The sequence below is a fragment of the Ceratotherium simum genome, chromosome 15 (genome assembly GCF_057802395.1).
Source record: "Ceratotherium simum simum isolate JZ-2026a chromosome 15, ASM5780239v1, whole genome shotgun sequence".
In the NCBI taxonomy this organism is placed as follows: domain Eukaryota; kingdom Metazoa; phylum Chordata; class Mammalia; order Perissodactyla; family Rhinocerotidae; genus Ceratotherium; species Ceratotherium simum.
In genome coordinates, this window is record NC_141914.1 from 38084284 (window position 1) to 38108666 (window position 24383).

General features: G+C 36.4%; 1 protein-coding gene across 2 annotated transcripts in view; it reads right to left on the reverse strand.

The window, feature by feature from the left end:
- Positions 1–24383, reverse strand: part of VPS8 (VPS8 subunit of CORVET complex) — a 244235-nt gene that overhangs the window by 198477 nt on the left and 21375 nt on the right. For both annotated transcript variants that reach the window (XM_014783113.2, XM_087439905.1), the window contains exons 6-14: positions 21576–21608; positions 20568–20622; positions 12525–12649; positions 11686–11772; positions 8936–9003; positions 7490–7643; positions 7328–7387; positions 5687–5794; positions 1399–1479 (exon numbers count right to left, since the gene is read on the reverse strand). In XM_014783113.2, the coding sequence (XP_014638599.1) occupies positions 1399–1479; positions 5687–5794; positions 7328–7387; positions 7490–7643; positions 8936–9003; positions 11686–11772; positions 12525–12649; positions 20568–20622; positions 21576–21608 (771 nt within the window). The remainder of the gene's footprint in view (positions 1–1398; positions 1480–5686; positions 5795–7327; positions 7388–7489; positions 7644–8935; positions 9004–11685; positions 11773–12524; positions 12650–20567; positions 20623–21575; positions 21609–24383) is intronic.

A 24383-nucleotide genomic window follows, 5' to 3' on the forward strand; every position in this document is an offset into this window, starting at 1 on the left:
AGAAATCAGAGTTTGACACTCAAATCTTCCACAAAGAGTTCTTATAAGATGCTCTCTTGATTACTTTGAAAAACAAAGTATCATGTAGGAAAGACATATTTAGCCTTATACAACCTCAGTCAGTGATAGTTTTTAAATACTTTCAAAGGTTACCTGATTAAAACCGAGAGAGCAAATGACAGAGAAAGAATGTTAGCAGGTTTAGCAATTATTCCTGAGCTTAGACCCTCACAATTGCAAGTATTGACATTGTTGTAAATAAGCCTTTTAAAGGTAATTTACAAAGCAATGCAGTTAGTGGTTACACCATGGATAAACCATAGGACAAATGAAAACGCTGACTGTCCTACTGTTAGGAGAATGGCTACTTGTGGGTAGGGAAAAATTTTCCAGCGACAAGAGTTATATGCAGATTTTAAAAGTGCTGAATCTCAAACTTCTTAAACAGATGTGATGTGATGATGATGAATTCTAGAAAACTGTGTTAGATGATTCAACAAGGGGTTCTGGTGACAATAAAGACACTGATGTCTTATATGCATGAGAAGAGTTTATGAAGTTTACAAAATTATTTCATGAAACGTGTATGAGAAAAAGTATTATTTCTAAATCAACAGTCTATACGTGAGATTAAAAGGCAACACGTAACTAAATTAATAAACCATATATTATAAAGAAAAGATCTATTTCACTTATATCCTAAAAAGTTACATATTATCAAGTTTGGGGAAAAAATTTTTCAGCCTTTTTATTGGAAAAGTGAAGGACTGCCTTATATTTAGGATTGCCTATATTCATGCATATACAGAATGCTTCACTTGATATCAGATACTGATGTGCTAAAAGCATAAATGATAGGGAATCCAGAAACATAATTACACTACTCACAGAACTAACACACTATTTGAAAAAGAAAAAAATAATAATTTGATACAAAGAGAAGTAATCTCTTTTTAAACCAAAAAGTCACTCAGGACTGAGATGTATGACAGAGAGAAAATTCTGCAGTTTTTAGTCACAAGAAAAGAACATAAATTCCTGAACCAATTAGGACAAGCTCAGAAGTACAAAAATGTGTTTATAAAAACACCGGGCAATGATCCTAAAGAAATCCACCTAAATTCTTCTGAACTCCCCTTTGAGCTAATCAGGACATTAAAGAAAACTTTTCCTGATCCCACCAGTGTTCAGCAGGACATAAGGCTGAAAGAGAATAAAAACAATGTGGCATCACGCCAAACTCAGACTTTATTCAGTAAAAGCAGGACTTCACTTCTGTCCATATTTCACATGATCCTAACAGTCATGGTTCATGGTAGTAATCCTAGTCGCTTTAAAACATCATGAATTCAAAACAGTTACATGAAATAAACGGGGATATTTAATTTTAATACTCACAGTAAAGTTGATGAGGTCATAGTATAGGTGAAGATGCTTTTGCTTAGTAACATGTATTGCTCCAGATTCATCTCTCTTAACCTAATGATGAAATAAAAACAACCTAAATAAGAGCTACTGTTTGAGAGACTTTTTTAGATACTTAATTATATTCCACCTGGAACATGATTTCCATTCAGAGTATGGATAAGCCAAAAATATTGATAATTAAAGAAACTATTAGATAAATGAAAAAAATCATTCACATCATGATTTGTACCAAAATTCAAGGCATATCTGGTCAGTGGTCTAGTTGTCTGTATTAGCAGATGCTGTAATGTAATTTATACTCTCTCATAATTCAGAACAACCTAATTTCATCACATCAATGATTATATTTAGCTAGAGTTAAAGCATAAAATGGGATTGGTGACACAATGTGATCAAGTCAAACAGAAGTTCATTTAAAAAAAAAGAAGCTACAGTGACAAAATAAACTTTTCTAAAGTACTATACTGTTATAGCTCAAACAGCCCAAAATTTCCCAAAAGAACCACCAGTGTCAATATTTTATTTATATATGTGTACATATACTCTATAATCTTCTGTCATCCTTATAATTTGCTTTCTCTACTTCTGCTGCAAGATGATGGAGCACTGAAGAGAGACACAGCACAATACACACCTGAGCCATCTGAAATTCATGACATTCCATTCAACCTGGGTTTTCCTGCACACTCCCCATAGTGGTGCTCTAGATGTCTTGCTTTCCCTTTAAGTCCCAATTCCTCTTTGCCTTCTCGCCCCATCACTTGCAGCGTGGACCTCATAAGACACCTTAACAAACAACTGAGACCACTTAATGTGGGCCCTTCATGTACTCGCACCTTTACTTCACTAAATCACTTCCCTTGTAAGAAAAGATGCTGTGGTAAAAGCAGCATGGGATCTAGAGCCACGGATTTAAGAATCAGTTCCACTATTACAGCTGTGTAACCAAAGGCAATTCACTATTCTTGCTCAGGTTTCTTATTTGTAAAATGAAAATAAGATAGCACCAAATTGTTCCATATCTTGCAGATGTTGAAAGTGTTTCTTAAACAAAAAGATCAATGCCAATTAACTATTCTCCTAAGATTTGCTAACGTCCTTGCTGAAGAAAATTACTTCACCTACATACACTCTAAATCCTACCCACTCCATCACGGTTTAACATTACCCCTCCCTTACTACGTATTCATTCACTCCTTTTTGATCACTCCTTTTTGAGGGCCCTTTTCCTTTTGCTATCAAACATGTTTCTGACTTCTTCATCTTCAAAAAAAACAAGAAAACAAAAAACTTTCCCTTGATTTACTTCTTATAGATATTTTTTCTCTTTCCTCTTGCAACCAAACACTACACTATAATTGTGTGAGTCTGCTCTCCTAGAGACCCACTTCTTTTTTTTTTTTTTTTTTTTAAAGATTTTATTTATTCATTTTTTTCCCCCCAAAGCCACAGTAGATAGTTGTATGTCATAGGTTCACATCCTTCTAGTTGCTGTACGTGGGACTCGGCCTCGCGTTGTACGGAGAAGTGGTGCCTCGGGGCGCGCCCGGGATCCGAACCCGGGCCGCCAGCATCAGAGCGCGCGCACTTAACCGCTAAGCCACAGAGCCGGCCCGAGACCCACTTCTTTAACAAGGCTCTACAGTCTAGCTTCCACCTCCATTCCACTGATAACTAGTCCTCCAAGAAGTCTGTAACGAACTACTTCTTGCACATCCAGTGTCTTATCCTGCAGTGTTGGCTGTACTTGTTCCTTGCTCTTTCTTTGGTATTGGTATTACCCCGGAATTGATACTGTCCCGGAGCCTTTCCTTCTTTGTCTTCTGGGTGACATCATATTGTCCTATTTCCTCTGTTACCTGTATGTGCCTTTATAGGAACCTCTTTTCCTGTTTCCTTTTCTTTTTCCTTTCCCTTGTGTGAATGTCCTCCAAGGTTATGTATGCTTTAGCTTTTTATTTTCACAGCTTCAACCACCTTCTCTATCCTAGAATTCTCATTTGCGCTCCAGAACTGGATTGTCATCTGCCCAGAGGACATTCACCGATACAACACTTGAGAGTACCACCTTCACTTCCAACTCAGCTCATTCAAATCTTTTCTAATTGGTTTCTCCCCAATCTCCCTTTTGAATATTTCATGCCTCTAAAATGTAAAGTCAGAAATGTGATGTTTCATTCATGTCCTTCAGTTCCCAGATCCAATAAGATGAGAAGCCTTGTCTTTCCTTCAAAATGTCACCCCTAACTCTCACTACAACCAACCAGCCTTGTCTAAACACCTCACACCTCCTTTAGTACAAGAGCAAAACCTTCCTACCCTCCTACCTCCTATAATCTACTCTTTTTGCTACCTCTACACTGATCTTCCTAAAATATTGCTTTAATCACATCATTATCATTTTAATTATGTAAGAACCTGTGATGGCTCCCCATTACCAATCTAGGCCAATTATTATATAATACAGATCAAGGGTCAGCAAACTTTTTCTGAAAAGGCCACACAGTAAATATCTTAGGTTCTGCAGACCACACAGTCTGTCACAACTACTCAACTCTGCTTCTGTAGTGCGAAAGTAGATATAAATTATATATAAACAAATGGGCATGACTATGTTGCAATAAATTTTATTTACCAAAACAAGCAGCCAGCCAGATTTGGTCCACGGGCCATAGTTTGTCAGCCTCTAATCTAGACCCACCCCATATGTTCTACTTTATTTTCCGCATAGGTTCCTCCCTGTCATTAATTCTATAAACATATTAAGCATCTACTATATAAAGGCACTGTCCTAGTGGCTGGGAATATAGCAGTAGAGTTGGTCTTTAGACTTATGGAGCTTTAAGTCTAGTGAGCAAGAAAAATATTAGACAAGTAATTTTAAAAGTGCTGAGTGTTATCAAGGGAGAAGGTTGTATAAGCGTATGTAGCAGGAAATGCTACCTTAGTCCAGGAGGTCAGGGAAGGCCATGTTAATCATGAGCTGAGATAAACTGGAAGAGAGCACACAGCTTTCCTGGCAGAGGAATAGCATATGGAAAGACACCGAGGCCAGAGACTAGTTAGGAAGCTACTCCACAGCCTAGGCTAGAAATGTCAGTGGTTTAGGCTAGGGAAGCAGCAATTAGAGGAAAAAAGGAATAAATTCAGGAGGTTTTGGAGGTAGAATCAACAGGATGTGGTGATAGAGCAGATATCAAGGGAGAAGAGTAACTGAAAGGCAACTCCTAGGTTTCTGGCTGGAGAAACTAGGTGGACAGTGGTGCACTTCCTTCACGGAGCTAGGAAACCCGAGATTACGTAGGCACATTCTTACCTCTACAACTTCAGTTCATCCTATTTCCCCCGATATGCACATCCACCCCTGATGCAGTATTTACTGTATATCCTTCATCAAGTCTTCCATAGGCTCTCTAGTCCATACAAATCTCTCCATTCTCTGAACTCATATCAAGTTTTAATTATCATCACATAGTTCAGTCCTAAACTGTTCTCTCTAGTAGTAACAAGCATACTGGTTTTGCCTTTCAAACAGTATTTTAAGCTGTGTAAAGGAGAAAACTATGTTTGTACTTCCTTCAATTGCTTCTTGTGTCCATCACAGTGTAGAGAACATGGCAGGTGCTCAATTATACTTGCTCTCTTTCAGATGGCGAAGAATAATAAATCAGATGGTGAATATAATAAATACACTATACGTAGATAGGTAAGCCATTAATACAGACATATGTACATTCATATATTTATACATACACATAAATCATTAACTATTTGTTAGTTCAAGGAGACGAAACTGAGAAATAAACCATGAAGGAGCATGAAGCTGAGGGTAATCATTTGTTTTCCCAACCATTAAAGTCTTAAATAAAAATTAAATAAAAAGGTCATCCTCTCTCCAAAGAATTATGATAGCATATTTCTTTGACACAAATTAAATTACAGGTGAATCATAAAAAAAGTCTTTGATAAAGGACTTTATAACAGATCTAGAATTTTTTTTTTTTTTGTGAGGAAGATCAGCCCTGAGCTAACATCCACGCCAGTCCTCCTCTTTTTGCTGAGGAAGGCTGGCCCTGAGCTAACATCCGTGCTGATCTTCCTCCACCTTATGTGGGACGCTGCCACAGCATGGCCTGACAAGCGGTGCGTCAGTATGCGCCCAGGATCCGAACCCGGGCCGCCAGCAGCAGAGTGCACACACTTAACCGCTACGCCACAGGGCCAGCCCCTAGATCTAGAATATTTTATCAGGACTCACCAACAGAAAATGAACAACATCTCCTCTGCAGAAGGCAAGCATGGGATTCACATAATTATGCACTGCCACAAAGTGCCAGGCCAGCAATGGAACACTAGAAGGATCCATCTAAGTGAGGAGAAGGCCAAAAAAAAAAAAAAATCAACACAGTTAACAGACAGAAGGATAAAGAGAAAACTCTGGTTAAAAACAGCATCTGACTAGTGCTCCTTGATAAAACTTCTCCTAATATCTCATTAAAATTTCAACGAAGCAAGGACTGACCGGGGAGGATCATGAGGGAAGTTTCTGGGTTGATAGTAACGTTCTACATCTTGATAGAGATTTGGTTTACAAAAGTATATACATTTTTCAAAGTTCTGCTAATGTACACTCAAGATATGTGCATTTCATTGTATGTGAATTTTGTACAAAAGGAAAAACTTAAATATTGAGCTAATGATATAAATGCCTAATATTTAGCAGAAAGAATACTGATTTCTGCAACTTACTTGGAAATACATAAAAAAACAGCTTTGATAGGTGGATAGAGAGACAGATATATAATAAAGTACAGTAAAATATTAATGGTAGAATTCAGATGGTAGGTATACAGATATTCAATGTAAAATTCTTTCAATGTCTCTATGTCTTTAAAAATGTTCATAATAAAATGTTGGGAAAAAATACCAATAAAAACATACAAAAAGATGCAAACACATACCACCATGATAAACCTCAATTAGTCAATGAAGCTAACCCAAGAGCTAATCTAAGCCAGCTTTGCCATCTGAAAGGGCAGACCTGCTTCCCCTGGTGCCCAGAGGTACAAGAGTACCAACAAGAAAACAGGAGTGATCTCCCTCAGTACCGGGGCTGCTTTCTGAACTAGTCAGAGTTCTGTACTATCATTCTCCATCACATCCCGTCAATACCTCTCCTCATATACACTGTAAGATCACATCTCTCTGAAAACAACCAAGCAGGAAAGCTAAGGGAAACTAGGGTGTGCACAGTATATTCAGGGAAGTATCATCCCCAAAGTAAAATACCAGAGGCAGAAGCCAAGGAAAGCATACGTAGTAGCAATTTATACTGGATATTATGGTGGGGTCTTCTCTAGCAGTCCTGCGATGTCAAAGCAGCAGACGGTGAGCATAATCCTACTCTAGTGCAGCAGTCACACAAAGACAAACGTCTTTCAAATGTTGAAAATTGGGGCTGGGATTCAATACATCAATTTATACTCCAGCTTTAAATCCAATAAGGGAATTTTACTGCACTCAAATAGCAGCGAATGAGACTAGGAAAATCCATGCATGAAATTAGGTGTGACCACAAAGCACCAGGACAGCAAATAGACAGAGACTGTCAAATTGAGATTAAAAACAAAAGCCAGCTATATGCCGTTTATGAGAGAAAAACTTAAAGCAATAAAGGTAGAAAACACAGATCTCAGGACCCCCCAGGACACTGCTCTAGTCACCAGCTTATGCCGCTCTGGTCACGTCAAGGTAAACCCAGACAATGATCTTTGGAGCACTGACTTCTATTCTACACAGTTTTCTGACAATCGCACAGAATTCGCCACTTACAAGTCATTTTCCCCAACCTCCTGACACGGTCCTTCTTTCGGCCAACAAAATGGAGAGGCTTACTCACCCGTCCATAGGGAAAAGTCATCCACACTTTCAAGGATGGTTTCAATCCAATGACCAGTATCTGTAGGAGAAAAATATATTTTTAAGATTTACCCTGTAATTTTCAAATTTTTGGTATTCAAAGCTTCTCAAGTTATGAGTTTCACCTTCTAAATATACCTACTTTCGTTAGGGATGCCATGGCCAATAAGGAAAATTGTGTGATGGGATGATCTTTCAATTCAGGCTTGGAATGGAGAGGCTCAATACAGCAAACTTCACCCTTGGAGCCACTGAATAGACATCTGGATTCACAAGTTCTCACTCCCATCACTCTCCTGAAAATGTAACCAAAAAATTCAGAATTGATTTAGCAATGATCCAAGGCACTACCATCTCCAGCCTGGACTACTACACTAGGCTCCTAACTCCTCCTCTTGCTCCCAAAATCCAAACTCCAATGACACCAGCATGATCTTTTCAATGGATAGGTCAGATTTATCACTCTTTTCCTAGAAATACTTCATTGACTTGCCACTGTACATCAAGTAAAATTCAAACTCCTTCCCACATCTTAAAAGGTCCTATAGGATCTGGCTCCTGCCTTCACTCCTCTCCCTCTACTGTTGTTCCTGATAAAGACAAACTCCAGGCACACCTGCCTTCTTTCCGTTGCTCCAGTAAGCCAAGTGTGTGCCCACCTCAAAGCCTTTGTGTGCAAACGTCCCTCTGCCAGGAACACTTCTTCCAGATCTCTGCATTTGTTGACCAGATTATCATTCAGGTCTTTTTCTCAAGTGACGCCTTCTGCGAGAGGCCTTCCTGAATTATCCTCCAGTGCACTCCAGCCCACTGACCTGTCTTATTTTCTTCACGGCACTCATAACTATCTGAAGTTACTTCATATATGTGTTGGTTTATTGTGTCTCCCTACCACCACCCCAACTAGAATGGAAGTTCTATTAGAGCAGCAACCTAGTCTGGCCACAGCTGCAACTTTGATGCCAAGAACAACACCTACACACAGGAGATGCTCAATAAACATTAACTGAATAAACAAATAATATTTTTTAAGCAACTACTTTGCATTCAGCACTGTTAGAAAGTATGAGAAACAGAAGAAACAAACACAGTCCTTACTGTTGAAGAACTTATGGAAACATAATACACATTGAATTTTATGTTCTACCTTTTTTTTTTTAACTCAGCTTTATAAACGTTCTTCCAATGTATCTAGACAGTTTTTGCTCTTATTTAAAGAGTAAATAGGGCAATTCCAAGGCAATAAAAATCTTTTTACACCTGGCCATTACAGTTATAATCAGCTGAGTCTAGGGCCTAAACAAAATCAGTGAGATATTCCAGAAGAGTGGTTCCCAAGCCTGACAGCTCATACGAATCCCCTGGGGAGGAGCAGCCTAGAATACCAACTAAGATCTACTGAGATAGAATTTTGGGGGGCTAGATCTGGAACTTCATGTGTTCTATAAGTCTCCCCAGGTAACTGGAATACACAGCCACAACCTATTTGCAATCACATGGGCTTTCCAGACCTCCTCATGTTCAATTTCAAGTCATTAAACCAGAGCTAGTCTTCTCATTAGTCAACAAATGTCTGTCAGTCTCTTACTTAAATGTCAATTCAAAAACAGAGCCTCCGCTGTCGTTGCAAATTGCAAGAGTTGGATCATCTGTAAACTAAACAGAGAAGGAATTTATTTTCTTGTAGATTTTTAAACAACCAGTCAAGAGTTAAGAAAATAAGGGGAAAAATTATAAAATTTTAAAAATCTAAAACAAAGACATTTAATAGCATTTGATAGCACCTAAACTAGATTTAGCTCATCACCCTAAATACACAAACTTACCTGTATTCAGAATAAAAACAGCTTAATATCTTTAAAAAATTGAGGCTTTAAAAAAGCAAAACCACCTTTCATCAGGATAAAAGAAAAATACCACCTATAATTCATAAAAGCCCTAATGTTCTCTACTTGGGTTCTTACATTAACTTTTTCTAATTTGCTATTAAATTGAATAGGATACTTAGGATATATTTGTAGTTGTCTAGTTTTCAAGAATAAAGACACAGTAAAAGATATTTGGTATCTTTGGGAAATAAACTTGCCTGATTATGTTTTCTGAATAACTGAAGAGTTAATCCACTATATTTAAAAATAGTTTTACTTTTGGGGGCCGCCGGGCGGTGCAGCGGTGAAGTGTGCACTCTCTGCTGCGGTGGCCTAGGGTTCGCAGGTTCAGATCTCGGGCGCGCACCGACACCACTTGTCAAGCCATGCTGTGGCGGTGTCCCATATAAAGTAGAGGAAGATGGGCACGTATGTTAGCCCAGGGCCAGTTTTCCTCAAGAAAAAAGGGGAGGATTGGCATCGGATGTTAGCTCAGGGCTAGTCCTCCTCACAAAAAAAAAAAAAACAGTTTTACTTTTTACGTAACTCTTCCTAAAACATGCTGCCTCCTTGATCTTCTTCAACAGAACATACTTCAGTTATTATACCTACCCTGGAAAACTCAAAATAATAAATAATGTTCACAATGACAGACACTCCTACGGGGTTATGAGGTATGGTAAACGTGAATGTTGTATGATACAAAATTGAGTAACTCAACTTGTATCATTTACAGTGACAAGTCTCCCTAACCCCAAAGGTTGGTGAACCATCCTACATGGCATGCCTTCGTGCTCTGAGTCAGGGATGGTTGCAGTACAGGAGGCTACTGTAAAATTGTTCTTCCTCGATCCCACACACAGGCAGAGTAAAGAAGTCCCACAGCTTTGCTCTCAAAGCCTAGCTGAGCAGCTGCCAAAGTGGGAGGCATTTACCCCTGGAGTGTAGGAAAAATCACAGAACTTGTATTTTTGTTTATTAATTTTCTACTCTTTGTGTATATGTTTTATAATGTATTTAAATATTAATACAGTAGTACATTTATATAATTTTAAAATAAATAAATACATATATATACATTAAGGATGTAAACCCAAATTGTTATTGATGGAATGTAGGGTTAAGTTTGAAGAATAATGAGTAAGAGTATTGAAGTGCAAGCCTGTTGTCAATCCAAGGCTTCAGAAGTATTCAATCATATATGTCTCTTGCTACCTCCTTCTCCAGCGTCACAGTGTCTGCATGCATCACCTTTACCATCATTCCCAAGCAACACAATGGCAACTGCTACTGGGATTTTAAACCTCAGCTGCATTCTTCTCTTTTCTTTCTGCCTTAATCATTTCTGTTTCCTACTGTTTCTCCCCAAAATTTAACTTTTTTCTGCAAAAAGACTGGCTTTTTATAAACACGACCAATTAGTTATTCCTTCAACCAAACATTTATTGAGCAGCTACTATGAGTAACACACAAAAATAAAAAAAAATAGATTCTGGTTTCAAAGATCTTAATCTACTAAAAGAGATAAGACATAAACACAAACAACTATAACATATTAGAAGCTGACACACGCCATGTAACGAGGTCAGGATAAACTGCCACGATGTTCAGAAAGAGGAGAAATTCTCTCTACTTTTACTTGTCTTGGTTGTTTTCAGTGTTACTAAGTGCTTCACTGCTGCTTTGTCACAAAAGACTTTTATGTAACTAGCCTAGATGCAGACACACAAACTCCAGATGCCTGCAGACTTGAAAAAGCATATGTATGGATAAGAGAGGTCTGCACAGCTAAGCAACCAAATGTGTCCGTGATTAAAAACTAGCAGATCTGATTTTAGACTTCTCTTGTTATAGTCCTTTACCTTTTATGCTTCTGAACACGGGCTTGACAGCATACAAAAACCAAAGTTCACATTGTATTTATAAATGAAATCTGTTACCTAAGCTGGTTTCTTTTTTTCAGGCCTGTAAGGAGAAAGCCACGACTCAAATCTTAATGCTTTTCTTTAGAGGCCTGAAAGAAAATAAACCAACAGATTCATTTCTAAACATAATCCAAACCTTGGTTCTTTCACAATTGGTGCCTTGAATCTCAGGGAACTCCCAACAAAGTGTGACAGAGCACACCACCTCAGCAATAAAATCTTGGCAGACAAAAGGTAAAAAGACCTTTTAAAATCTCCACGTGAGTTTTCAGCAGGGTACCGCCTGTCTTTGCTGCCAACCTCTTGTCCAGGATCACATCAGTTTACTCTTTCTGCTGCTCTATCTCTTAGACTTCAACACAACTTGCAACTAAATGTTACCATGCTAGGCCATCTCTGGTTTTACCTTGAGAAAACATCTTGTTGGGCTAGTCAAATAAAAGACAGTTCATTGTCAAGGATTCTGTTTACAAAGAAATTTACTTAAAAATGGATACAAAGGCATAATAATAAAAATTATTAGAAAAAGAAAACAAAAATACTACCTTAATATGCAATATTGCTGTTCCTGGAGGATGAGCATCTGTTATTGATCTCAGAAGTTTTCCACTGGCCAAATCCCACATAGTGATCTATAAGACAAGCAAATGCTTTAAAAACAAATTTATTGCTCTTTTTTGGACTTAAGTATCCTGCCTTCTGGCTGAAATAATCTATTCCTGCTCTATAAACATTGCAGGCAAAGAACTGTAAGTTAAAACATAACTAAAGGTTGCAGATCCACTAAAGCACAGGGCCCTGATTCCATCTTCATCGTGTCCAACCTACTTTTTCCTTTAGATTTTAAATGTTCTTCTTATACTGAGGGCTAAAAGAAATTTCTTTCATGAGTCAATTTCTTTAGCATTGATCAAAATTATAGGAAAGGCTTACTGCCAAACTAGTGATGTATGTCAGAAGATGAGAAAAACCATAACGTATTGCCAGTTTCAGATGTGGAAAGAAATACCAAAACAGTTATCCTGCAACACAGTGATAAGAATACAGAAAGCAGAATACAGTGTATTTAAAAAAGCAGCAACAATTATCTACACTACCTTAAAGAAATAAATTTTGTATAACAGCCTGGCTGATTTACAAAAGCTATTTAATTATACAGACACATAAATTAAGACGTGAAAAATCACAGACTCTGGCTCAGTCAATAACAATTGTTTAAAAATTTGAACAAGACAAAAGTCAGACTAAGCAATCTCAGGTTAGCTCTACAGACATGTCACTTTATAGCCCATATTTTGGTCTTTGAGATATTGATCTAAAGATACCAGTTTTTTAAAAACTGATTTTAACTTTGTCTTATGGAAAGAATAAAGTTCATATTTACCTGTCCTTTAGCAAAGCCACAGAGAAGCCTTGAGCAGTCACTGTTGATACTGAGGGCAGAGATGGCGCCATACTGACCTCCAACACTAGTACCGCCCAGACAGAGTCGCAAGGCTTGATTCTGATCTAATGAGAGCAATTTGTAAAATCAAGTGAAAGAAATAGGAGGAATGAATATATATTTAGAATAGGCTTGTTTTCAAAGACTTGGGAGGAAGCAAGAATCAAAAGAATCAAACAATGAAGTCACATTCATTTAAAAATTTTTTATTGAGCACCTACTAGACACTGGGCATTGAAGTAAGACACTAAGAACGCAGGAAAAAACATCTACGAGGAAGCATAATACAAAACTTGCTAACGATAAGTAAAAAAATCCATAAGAAATCTGTATCTCCTTGAACAAACCAACTATCTTTCATCTGTCTCATCCTAGAATTATATTTCTTGTTATTTTCAGGATGCAAGGTTACAGGGAATACTATCTTTTAAAGTAGTTTTAAAACTTCAAAAATCAAAATTTATTAATTTAGAATTTGGCTGCAATTTACATTTATATTACCCATGGAGAAAAGGTTACTAGGCAAATTAACAGTGCAAATAAAATTACAGAGTAAACATTTAAACCTACTTAAGAAAATTATTTTCAAGCACCAACATCTGATATGCAAAAATAAAATAATTCAAATCTCTACTAGATTAAGATTTTTAAGGGTAAGTTCCTTAATCACCACTGATTTCTCCAGGAGGCATTCAAGTATTTATTAAACTTTATAATCTAATAATTAAAAGAAATTCCTCCTGGGCTTCTCCTAGGCAATGATTATTTGTATAGAGTTCATTATTGTACCCACTTGAAAACAATGAAATAAAAAATTTAAATATAAGAAGGCACGCCTACAAAATTTAACTGTCTAGGGAAAGAAAAAACCCACCATACTTACACAATCTGGAGTCCTCTCAACTCCCCCAGCAACTGTCTGTGCTCCCTTAACTATCTACATGCTACTTTTTGGAAGTAGAGGTGTCTTACTTCCACTATTAGACTATGACCTAAGGCCTGAGATCATGAGTGAGTTAACCCTCCCAGAATACCTAGCCTGGTGCCTTGCACTCAGAAGGCATCTGACAATCATCTGAATAGCTTCCATATTTGCAAATCTTCCTTCTATAAGGGTAAATCTCATTATCAGAAAAAGCCTGAAGACATTCATTCTTAGGTCTAGGGAATAATATTAGGTGAGTCCTTTTGCCCATCCAAAGTGAATACCGTAAGAATATTTTCCTGTGTTCATAAGCTGGCTCGAACTGCAATCCCCACTTCCCCAAGGAGTTCTGACACAATTAATGGCTGTATTCTATCTGGCACACAGAAAATACTCGATGTTTTCTGAAATCATCTTAGAGTTTAGCCTTCCAAGGTAAACATTTGAAAAGGAATAAAGTTCATAAATATACAAGGTCTGATGTATCTTAAAAGTCATTATCTTTTATCACATCTAGACTTATACAATTATAGAGTTTTTCCTTACTTTTTCCTTACTTACATACTTTTCTCTTCCTCCCCTAGTTTAATCCAAATTACTGAAATTTCCTTTATTCTGTTTTCTTGACTCTAAATATGACATCACATTTTGCTCTACTGAAATTGCCTGCCTAAAACAGTGTTTTCCGTGATCCTTATTTTGCCAGGGCCACCTTATACTGTTAGTGGATTACCCATATACTTTATTTTGCAGCTGTCAAGATACAATGGTTGTGCAACAGTGTTCTATATATACCACTACTTTGGGTCATACATGTAGGCAACGGATGGACTGAAACCAAGAGGACAAAGACAGAAATTCCTGCTACCCTCACAAAGAAGCCCTTGAGCCCGGGCTGTCTGCCTTCCAGGCACCGAGTAGCATCTGAATCACATCCTGCTGGGACCTTTTGTAATCCCTGCTTTGAGATCCAAACTTTACACAGTTCTGATCCAGCAATACTTAAAGACACTCACTACTGCTTTCTGATTTAACAAAGTTCATATAAATTAGACTATTTAAGTATTCTTGTAACTCAGGGAAAGTAAGAATAGCAGAATTAAGGAGTGTGATAAAATAGAGAACAGGGGTACCATTAAGAAAGAGGAAATGGAGAAAAGAGAGAAGGAAAAAGACACGTCTAACCTCTAGATCAAAACCCCAAATGTGACTGCTTTCCTGACTGTGGGTCCTGTACTAAAAACTAGCTAAGACAGGGAGCCAAATTATCAACCTTGGTCATTCCTGAAAGATGTATTAAATTTACATCCCACAGGATTGTGTTAATGAAAACACTCTCAACTTTTTCGACTTTTACAATGTATTCATTATCTTTATAACGTCCCTTTACAAGGTAGCATGGCTATGAGGTGATGCATAGTGTATAAAATATAATCTATTTTAACTCCAAGAGATATTTATCAATTTTTACTGCTGTCTTAAACATCTATCTTTATGGTACCATATTAACAAACTTGCTATTATACAATTTAGACTAAATTCAGAAAAGACAGGTTTCTGTGGAAAGAAGAAGGCAGAGTCTTACTGGAGAGGTTTCTTTGCTAAAGTAACTAAACATTCTGTAGTCCAGATGTTCTGGATGATTCTGGGGAAAGGTACTTGGCGAAAATAATAATAAAACCTCTTCCAAACATTCAATTCTATAGTTATATGGAAAGAATAAAAGGACATGGAGAGAAGCAAGAAAGGCGAAAATCAGAGCTCTCCATGTTCTACTCCTCCAGGGGGCTCTTGATCTCACTAATTTAAAAGGAAAAATTCTATTCTCCCCCTACTCTCTGAAGTCTCCTTTGTTCTGGGGGGAAAAGAGATTACGAAGTCACACAAAATCACATTTGTTGTCATGGTCAACTTAGTTTTTTAAAAAAAATTGGAGTGGGTCCTTATGAAGCACATGACTCTGGGCAAGAAATATGAAATGAGACTCTCATTCTTCCAATAAACTTCACAGAGTTGACGTAAAGCTTAAATAAGAAAATGCCTCTGAAAAATTTGAAAATTATTAAATGGTATAAATGCAAGGAATTATTATTAATGACAATAAATAGCTTACCAACTAATTAAGAGAAGCTGAAGCCCAGATATCATAAAAGCACACCTATTTAACACTGCAATGAATTACACCTATTTCTTTTATTAGTATGTCTTTCAAAGTACACTTTGCTTAAGGTAGATCTCCTCAGCATACTCTGGGTTTAAGAGCAATGTGCAGAACAGCAAAGAAAAGCCACAAACAATGTATAAAGTCTATTGAAGCTATAAAATCTAAATTTGAATGTACATCAAGAATTTCTCCTCTCTTTCCATATACCAAAATCATCCCAATCCTCTATTTCTTCACCCCTAATTTGTTTAACTAATTTGTTTTATCTAGTTTAACTAGTTCCCAAAGACCATCAAAGAAGAAAATACTTAGATCCTAGAAGGAATCAAATGTGTGTGTGTAGAGCTCTACTTTTATTGCCAGTATTCACCATTCTTCAATACTACTACTCTTTTCTCACCCTTTCTGCATATTAAAATATTCTCTAAGACCAAAGGAGAAGAAGAAAAGAGATATTAGGAAACATTTTTCATCAAGGATCACAAAACAGCAGAAGCACTCCACCTAACAAACACACAGATTTAAAGTTCTCATTCCCTCCACAAAGCTTACTGACTGATTCAGGACACACTGAATCCCCAGGGCTAACCAGCTATTTTCTAGAATGCTGATGCTCATGAAAAGCCAGTTTTGTTCACTTCCAAACCTGTTCATGCCACTGTAATGTTACTGTACTTAAAATCTTAATTAAACAATACACAAACTGATGAAATAGAGTGAAAAAAAAAGAGCTGTTGTTTCTACGAAAACTAAATGAATGCTTTAGAAAAATTTGGTAAAGATGAGCTTTAAAAAACCGTCATGAAATAAGTTGTGGACAATATAACTGTAGAAGTTTAAAGAGAAGTTTTGTGAAAATCTACAATTTTGCACTCCTCGATTGATTTACAGGTACCTAAGCTTTTACCTATTTTTTTAAATTAAAAGTGCAAATTTTACATGACCCATTATTGACTCAGTTTATGTCAAAAAAGATGCTGCAGACCTCCAAATGACAGAGACAAACTCAAAGAAAAGGCTTTGGACTATATCAAAAGATTAAGGGGAGGGGCCGGCCCGGTGGCGCAAGCGGTTAAGTGCGCGCGCTCCACTGCGGCGGCCCGGGGTTCGCTTGTCCGGATCCCGGGCGCGCACCAACGTACTGCTTGGCAAGCCATGCTGTGGTGGTGTCCCATGTAAAGTGGAGGAAGATGGGCACAGATGTTAGCCCAGGGCCGTCTTCCTCAGGAAAAAAAGAGGAGGATTGGCGGATGTTAGCACAGGGCTGATCTCCTCACCAAAAAAAAAAAAAAAAAAAAAAAAGATTAAGGGGAAAATGAATATTTATATATTTTCAGTTAAAATAAAATACTGAAGGCATGTCTATATTTATAAATACAAATTTATATATTTATACATATTATTATATATTTATACATATGTATAGATTTATATACATATTTTTAAATTCCATGCTTTAATCAATTTCAATTAGTTGGGTTTTTTTCAGTAAGCATTGCCTAAGAGGGTAGCAACTGTACTTGACAGCATTCTCTTTCAACATTAAAAAGGTCAAAAGAAAAAGAGTCACTCATGCAAAGCAAAATTACTATACCTTTTCCTTTGAATCCATGGAGAAAAAATCAAAAGAAAGAGAAAAGCAAGAAATCAGTTCAAAAGTTCAGAGAAAAGACAGGTAAAATTTCAAGAGTATAAGTGACAAACTTTACTGATCTGTGAGAATGATACTAAATCTGATTAACTGATGTCTCTAGCATCTACGATTATATTCAGGTATTGGTTATGGGAAAAGAGAAAATATATAATATTCAAATTACAGTACAGTAAGTAAATCCAAGTCCATTTAGTTTGACAGAAACAAAATCACTTACAAAAAGACAGTCTACTAATGTATACTAACAACCCAAAAATGGAAAACTACGGGCCTTGGGATAGGGAGACATCTTCATTAAGATTTGAAGTAAAAAAAAAAAAAAAAAAAAAAATTTGAATTTTTGAGATCCTGTATATAGGTAAGAACTAAGATACATAATAAATACCATAAACCTATAATTCCTTAAGAATAGGCAACATACATCTTTAAGAAGCTTATAATGATGACTATTTTAATGACCCAAGCCTCTATTCCAAAGAGAATCTAGTGGTTCTTAAACAAGTACACTTCTTCCTGCTGCATTTTTTTGTATGATCAACAAAAATGTTTTAAAAAGATCAGAGTTAACCTCTAACTAGACACTTCATAGTATTATTATTCTGCCATTTGTTCCTGCTTTGAAGCAAATTTTAATCCATTTGTTAAAACTCATTGTCCAACTGATTCCCACAAAAATAATGAGTAAAATTTATTAACTGCATGATTGAAAACCCAAAGCATAACCAGAATATCATGATTCTTTCTCAAAATGTTTACTCTGGCATACTTTCTTTTCCATGAGACTGTAATGAAAGATTACTAGTTCATGATATCGATGAGAAAGTTGCTGGGGTCTAAAAAAATTAGGAACTAGGCCCAAGAAAATTAGGGAGACAGAAGCAAAAGATAATGTACTCTTCTTCTCTGTTAGTTTTTACTTTAAAAGTATTCATTTTAAATTTTTGCAGTAAGGTCTACGTAGGCTTGATTATAAGCAGGCACATATTCTTATAACCTTGTGGTAAAGAAGGGATGTTAAAGCAGACAGAGTTGAGGAAAAGTGAATACCGGTAGTGGGAACAAAAAATCAACATGCATTCTGCTGACAGATAAACATATGTATTTTATTCTATCCTTATTCATCTTTGTTCTTCTATTCTTTTCTTCCTACATTTTGGAATTTGCCTCCTTTTCTCTCACGACAAGAGAACTGCTTGGAGTGGCGGAAATGCACTGATCTAGGATTCAGTATTCCTTGTTTCTTAACTTGGCTCTGTGCACATCACTTAACCTCTCTGGTTCTCAATCACCTCATATGTAAAAGAAAGGCACTCAACTAAAAGACCTTTTAAGATCCTTTCCTAAAATTCTATCAATCTAATACCAATCATGCCCGCATAGGAAAACAATCATTTACATCTGATAGGAAAGCAACCTGGTAAAACTTTCTAGAAGGCAATTAGGCAATATATATCAGAAGTGTTTAAAATGTTCATACTCTGACCTAAGCAATTCCACTTTCAGGAATTTGTCCTAAGGAAGTAATCATGTGCACAAAAATGCAGTTACAGAGATGTTCACCACTATACTGTTTATTTACAAACAACCTAAATGTCTTATAGTAGGAAATGGCTAAGTAAATTATGATGAATCCATTTAAAAGAATACTACGTAGCCATTAAAAATGATGTTACAGATGAATATATAATTACTTGGGAAGACGTTCATTATAATGAAAAAGCAGGTTACAAATTACCATGATCACATTTTGGGGTGTGTACATATATATACACACATACAGAAAAAAGATTAGAAGGCCATACAAAAATGTTAGGGATTATGCCTGGATGGTAGAATTTAGTATTTCATATCTTTGACCTTTTCCTTACCTAAATTTTCTACTATGAACATATATCAATTATAGAATAAGAAAAAAAAATTATTATTTAAAGAATCAACTCCAAAGTTCTCTTGAGAATTACATTTTTGTTTCCAATCTTCTCGTCCCCAAACAATAAAACTCTATTATTTAAATCAATCACCTTTGAAAAGACAGGTGTTAAAATCACATGATAAATAAGGCTTTTGGCATAATGGAAAATTTATAAATAGAAAGTCAAATCGTTCAAAAACAAGGGAATATAACTAGTTATTCACTCATATGGTAAATAAAGAAGCAAGGCCCACAGAGATCAAATCGTGATTCTGCTATTAAAGTATTCCCTGGTAATCCTCATACAATATTCTGTAGATTCTTTACTAAAATCTAGTGTCATCGAAAATTCCATTTAAGAGAGATGCAAAAGACTTAAGATCCAGAAGACAAAACTAAAATCCACAGAACAATATTATCTAACAGTTTTTAAAAAAAACAAAACAAAACAGAACAGGGGCCAACCCCATGGCATAGCAGTTAACGTGCACGCTCTCCAGTGCTGGCGGCCCAGGTTCGGATCCCGGGCACGCACCGATGCACCGCTTGTCAGGCCATGCTGTGGCGGCGTCCCATATAAAGTGGAAGAAGATGGGCACAGATGTTAGCCCAGGGCCGGTCTTCCTCAGCAAAAAGAGGAGGATTGGCATGGATGTTAGCTCAGGGCTGATCTTCCTCACAAAAAAACAAAAAAAAAATCTGCTTATAGTATTCAATTCAAAAACAAACAAAGATTAATGAAACTAGGGTTATTTAGTCTTAGGTAGGAAAAAAATCAGAAAATACTTAGGATGATCATCTACTATACAAATAAAACTAGTTAAGTTCTCTTCTCAACCAACAAAAGAGTGTGATTATGGGCTAAAAATTTTTCAGTTTAGAGAGATTTGCAATGTAAATGAACAAGAACTTACTGTCAGTGAGAGTTACTAAAAATTATTGAGAAAGCCTGGGAATCTCTTTCCTTGAAGATCTTTTATAATACCTACTACTCAGATATGAGTTAGAATCAAAAATCACCAAAACTGGAGGCAGACTAGATGACAACCCAAGGTCCCTTTCAACTTTATATTCTTTTTGTCTACGTCTGCAGAAAGTCAAAAGATATGACATGACAGCTTACAAATTCATAAAGAAGAAAATAAACTAGCGACGAGCAACAAAATGAAGCTGAGTCAAGTAATTTTTAACTATAAAAATATTGACCACTACTTTTCAAGTTTTTCTTCAAGAAAATAAAGTTCACCATATATACTGTGATTAAAAGACATTATAAAACCCAAAGGATACTTAATATCTAAAATAAGTAAAGTACTTCGAAAATTTACCAAATATTAAAGCCAATCCATGAGATGTACCCACTGCTATCAGACTGGACACTGCCTGAGAAACAAAAGGGAAGATAATACATTTTAAGATATTATAACAAGAATCTTGAAATAATCAGAGCTGAATTTATTGGTCTTCCTTCCTGTAGGCACCAGACGACATACCAACTATTATAAACAAGGAGAATTTCATTTAGGAGGCAAAACGGGAAATGAAACTCAGGACGTTTTATTTCTGGGAATCCCTCTAAATTTACTCTAAGGGTAACAATATCAAAATATCATATGTTCAACATTATAGGCAAAAGCATGCCACTTAGCTTCCTCTAAAGCAATTTTTTAAAAAAGTCAGGGGTCCAGACAAAGTAAGAGGCACTTACACTACCCAACAAGAGCCTTTTGTGAGGTGTGGGGAAGCAATGAGAAGGATCTTCTCCAGTTTATTCACAGGAGCCAAAAGGCACCAGAAATGTTCAAAATTCAGCCCACTTCCTCACCAAGTGACTAACTAATAAGAAAGCAAGAGGCAGCTGGAAGTAGTCGAGAAAAGAGGGCACTAGTGTGCTTTCAATATCCCCCAGTTCTCTATAATCACTCCATAGATTTACTATTTGGCAGACTTGGCAATGGAGTCCAGAGCTGTTCAAAGTACTATTTACCACAAAGTGATTCTACCAAATACTGTTTTCCACTCCTATAACCAAAGACAGGCCAAATCACAGGAGCAAATTTACCTGGGCAGGGTAGTATCACACACAAATAAACCTGGAAAAGGCTAATCATTATTCCATTATATGCTCCTCAAACAAAAGCCTGAAGAGTAACAACACATTAGAAAGAGAACATTCAACACAGATAAATTTTAAACCTGATTACTGGCAGTAAGTGACCTACAAATTTATCATCACAATAATTTATGTAATAACTTTAAACATTAGAAAAATGAATCCAACAAAACCCAATCAAACAGAAACCTTACCTTTAAAGGATTATTTAAAGTATACTTACAATTGCTGTAGGCAAGCCAGCATCTACTTTGTCCTAAATGAAATTAAAAATAAAAAAGTCCTTGAAAAGATATTCTCATTTCAAAACAGAAAATGGTATAAGGACTTCTCTTTACATATACTTTGATCCAAATCAATTCAGACAAGAGGTGGAACCCTCATTTTTGCCCCCAACTAAGAGAAACCACAAAAATTGTATCTACCAACAAAATATAAACAGCATGAGAGTGGGTCATTTTATTTTATTAACTATAACAGATGCTTCAGGAAGGGTACTGATTATAAATGAAAATGTAAAGGAAAAGAGAGAGTAAAGAGGTTCCATTTTCAATAATGTGAATAAACTATGGGTACTTATGGGTCAAAATGGTAGGAATCCATAAAGATTTTAGAAAAGGGAAACATATGCTAAAGATATTCTTCCTACCCAGCAGATTATCCAATAATCCCTAAATAAAACCTGAGCAGGGTATATTCAGTCAGTTCTCAAGCACAAGAAAATCAAAAATTAAGTACTAGTCTCAGCTCCTTACTAGTAACCATATGACCTTGGGAAAGTCACCTAACACTTCTGAGTATTAGTCTCCTCATCTGTCCAAGGAAATAGCGAATACTGCCCTGTCTACCTCAATGAGTTCTCCTGAAGATCAAATTAAATGGAAAGTATCATATAAATGTAAGGGAATCTATTTGATGCTTCTATAGCTTTAAACAATAATAATGATTAGCTCTGCAGTAGCAAAGACCTTTCATATACATATATATTTCACTATTTGATTCTTAAATTGGAAGAGATACATAAAACAGATAGTATTATTCTGATCTTCCAGATTAAGAAAATAGAAGTTTCAAAGAGCTTAACTGATTTGCCCAAGATTATTCAGGAAGTCGTAGAACTAAGTCTCAAACTCAGGGCTTCCAGTCCCCAGGCCAGGCTCTTCACATCACTTCTATATTTCTTTTCTATATCTGTCCCTGTCAGTGTGGTCAATTGGTTATAACAATCTCTCAGAAGTCAGAATCTATTTTATCCAACTTCATAGAGCTTCCCGGGAACTAACTTAAGAAACTTACTCCAGTGCATGGGAACATGAGGAAAAACCACCACCAAGGCTGCTCTGTACAACGTTCTGGAGAGCAGGATATACCCAACTGTGTGTGGATGTGTTTGTGCTAAGCATGCCCAACATAATGCTGGATAACTGAGAAGCATGCAATAAATATTTGATAAACTACTGATTTGTGACCCAGACAGGGAAAAAGAAGCAGACAGCAGATGAAGAACAAAGACTGTATTCAAAATGGAACCTGAAAAATGAAATCAGAAGTCAGTTAACTTTAAAGGCTAAAACACCATAGATGTGAGAAGCATTTGAGAGATTACAGAATTTTAGTACTGGTGTTCCAGTATCTTAGGGTAGTGATTCTTAAAAGCCAGGGTGCATTAGAATCACCTGGGATACCTGTTAAGATGCAGATCCCCATGCTACCCTGTTAGCAATTCCAATTCAGTACGTCTGAGCTGGTGCCCAGGAATCTGCATTTTAATAAGCACCCAAGGATAGCCTTACGCACTGGACACATTTTGCAAAAACACTGTCAAGGTATCTCTATTATCTTAGATGATCATAAAAATGATAAATATCCTTTAAAAATTAATTTTAAATATTGTCACATGTCATACTACTTTGAGGAGGATTCTAAAATTAAACAATGAAGTTCACAGCTCTAAAAGCTTCATCTCTCCTAAGTGTTCTCCATGCATGGACTACAAAGTCATGATGATCAAGGCTCTAGGCAGCCCTAATAACATCACTAGCCACATGGCTGAAGGCATTACTGAACAACTATTCAGGAGAGATAACCAAAAATACAACTAGCTTTACATGTTAATAAACCAACCATCACAGAAAAGCATACAATTTAAATTGAGCTGGTAATTCCAAAATTAGGAAGGCACAGTATGAAGACTGTCATAAGAAAAGCAACTTTCATTTTAACATACCAAAGGAGCTCAGCCATAGCAGTGAAATAAGAATAAAATGCAAACACTCTGGGATTTATTAGAATTTTTCCCTCCCCCTCAAGAGGGAGGAGAAACCTTTTTAAATAACAGATTTATCTAATCATTGTTCAGTGTCTGAGTTTTAGTTCAGTCTCCATCATTCAAAATATTTTTAAAACTGCACAGGTGGGTCAAATGACTGTTCTGGTTCATCTTGATTTTGAAAGGAATGAATTTCATCACCTACATAAGGATTAAATTCAGAAAACGTCATGGAAATATAATCCTCAACAGGTGGTTCCCATTCTAGCAAATATGAGTTACTCTCCACCTAAAGAGGAAGGACAATTGCCCAGGTTTCCTCCATTGCTTGACTCTCTCTCTATTTAAATTGACTTCATGATACATGAGCTGGGTCAGGGTATACCAATTGCCCCGAGAGAACACTTTTTCTTTTCTCTGTTTTTTTTTTTTTTTTGGTATCTGCAATAAGAGCTTTCTCTGATAAACGCAAAAACTGCAATGTGGTTATAGTGCTATGATGCCACTTCTATGTCAATCTCTTACCCTCCTGAAAAGTCAAAATTTTTATTTCTTACCCAAACTGAATATGCAAAATACCAATTAAACTCCATGAAAAGAACATAAAAACACATCAAAGTTTCTGGGGTAAGAATCTGTCATCATCATCATCATTATTATTATATACAGGATCTATGTATTGAATTCAGAAAATTAAAATTGAAAGACTTGGGGCCAGCCGGTAGCATAGTGGTTAAGTTTGCGTGCTCCACTTCAGTGGCC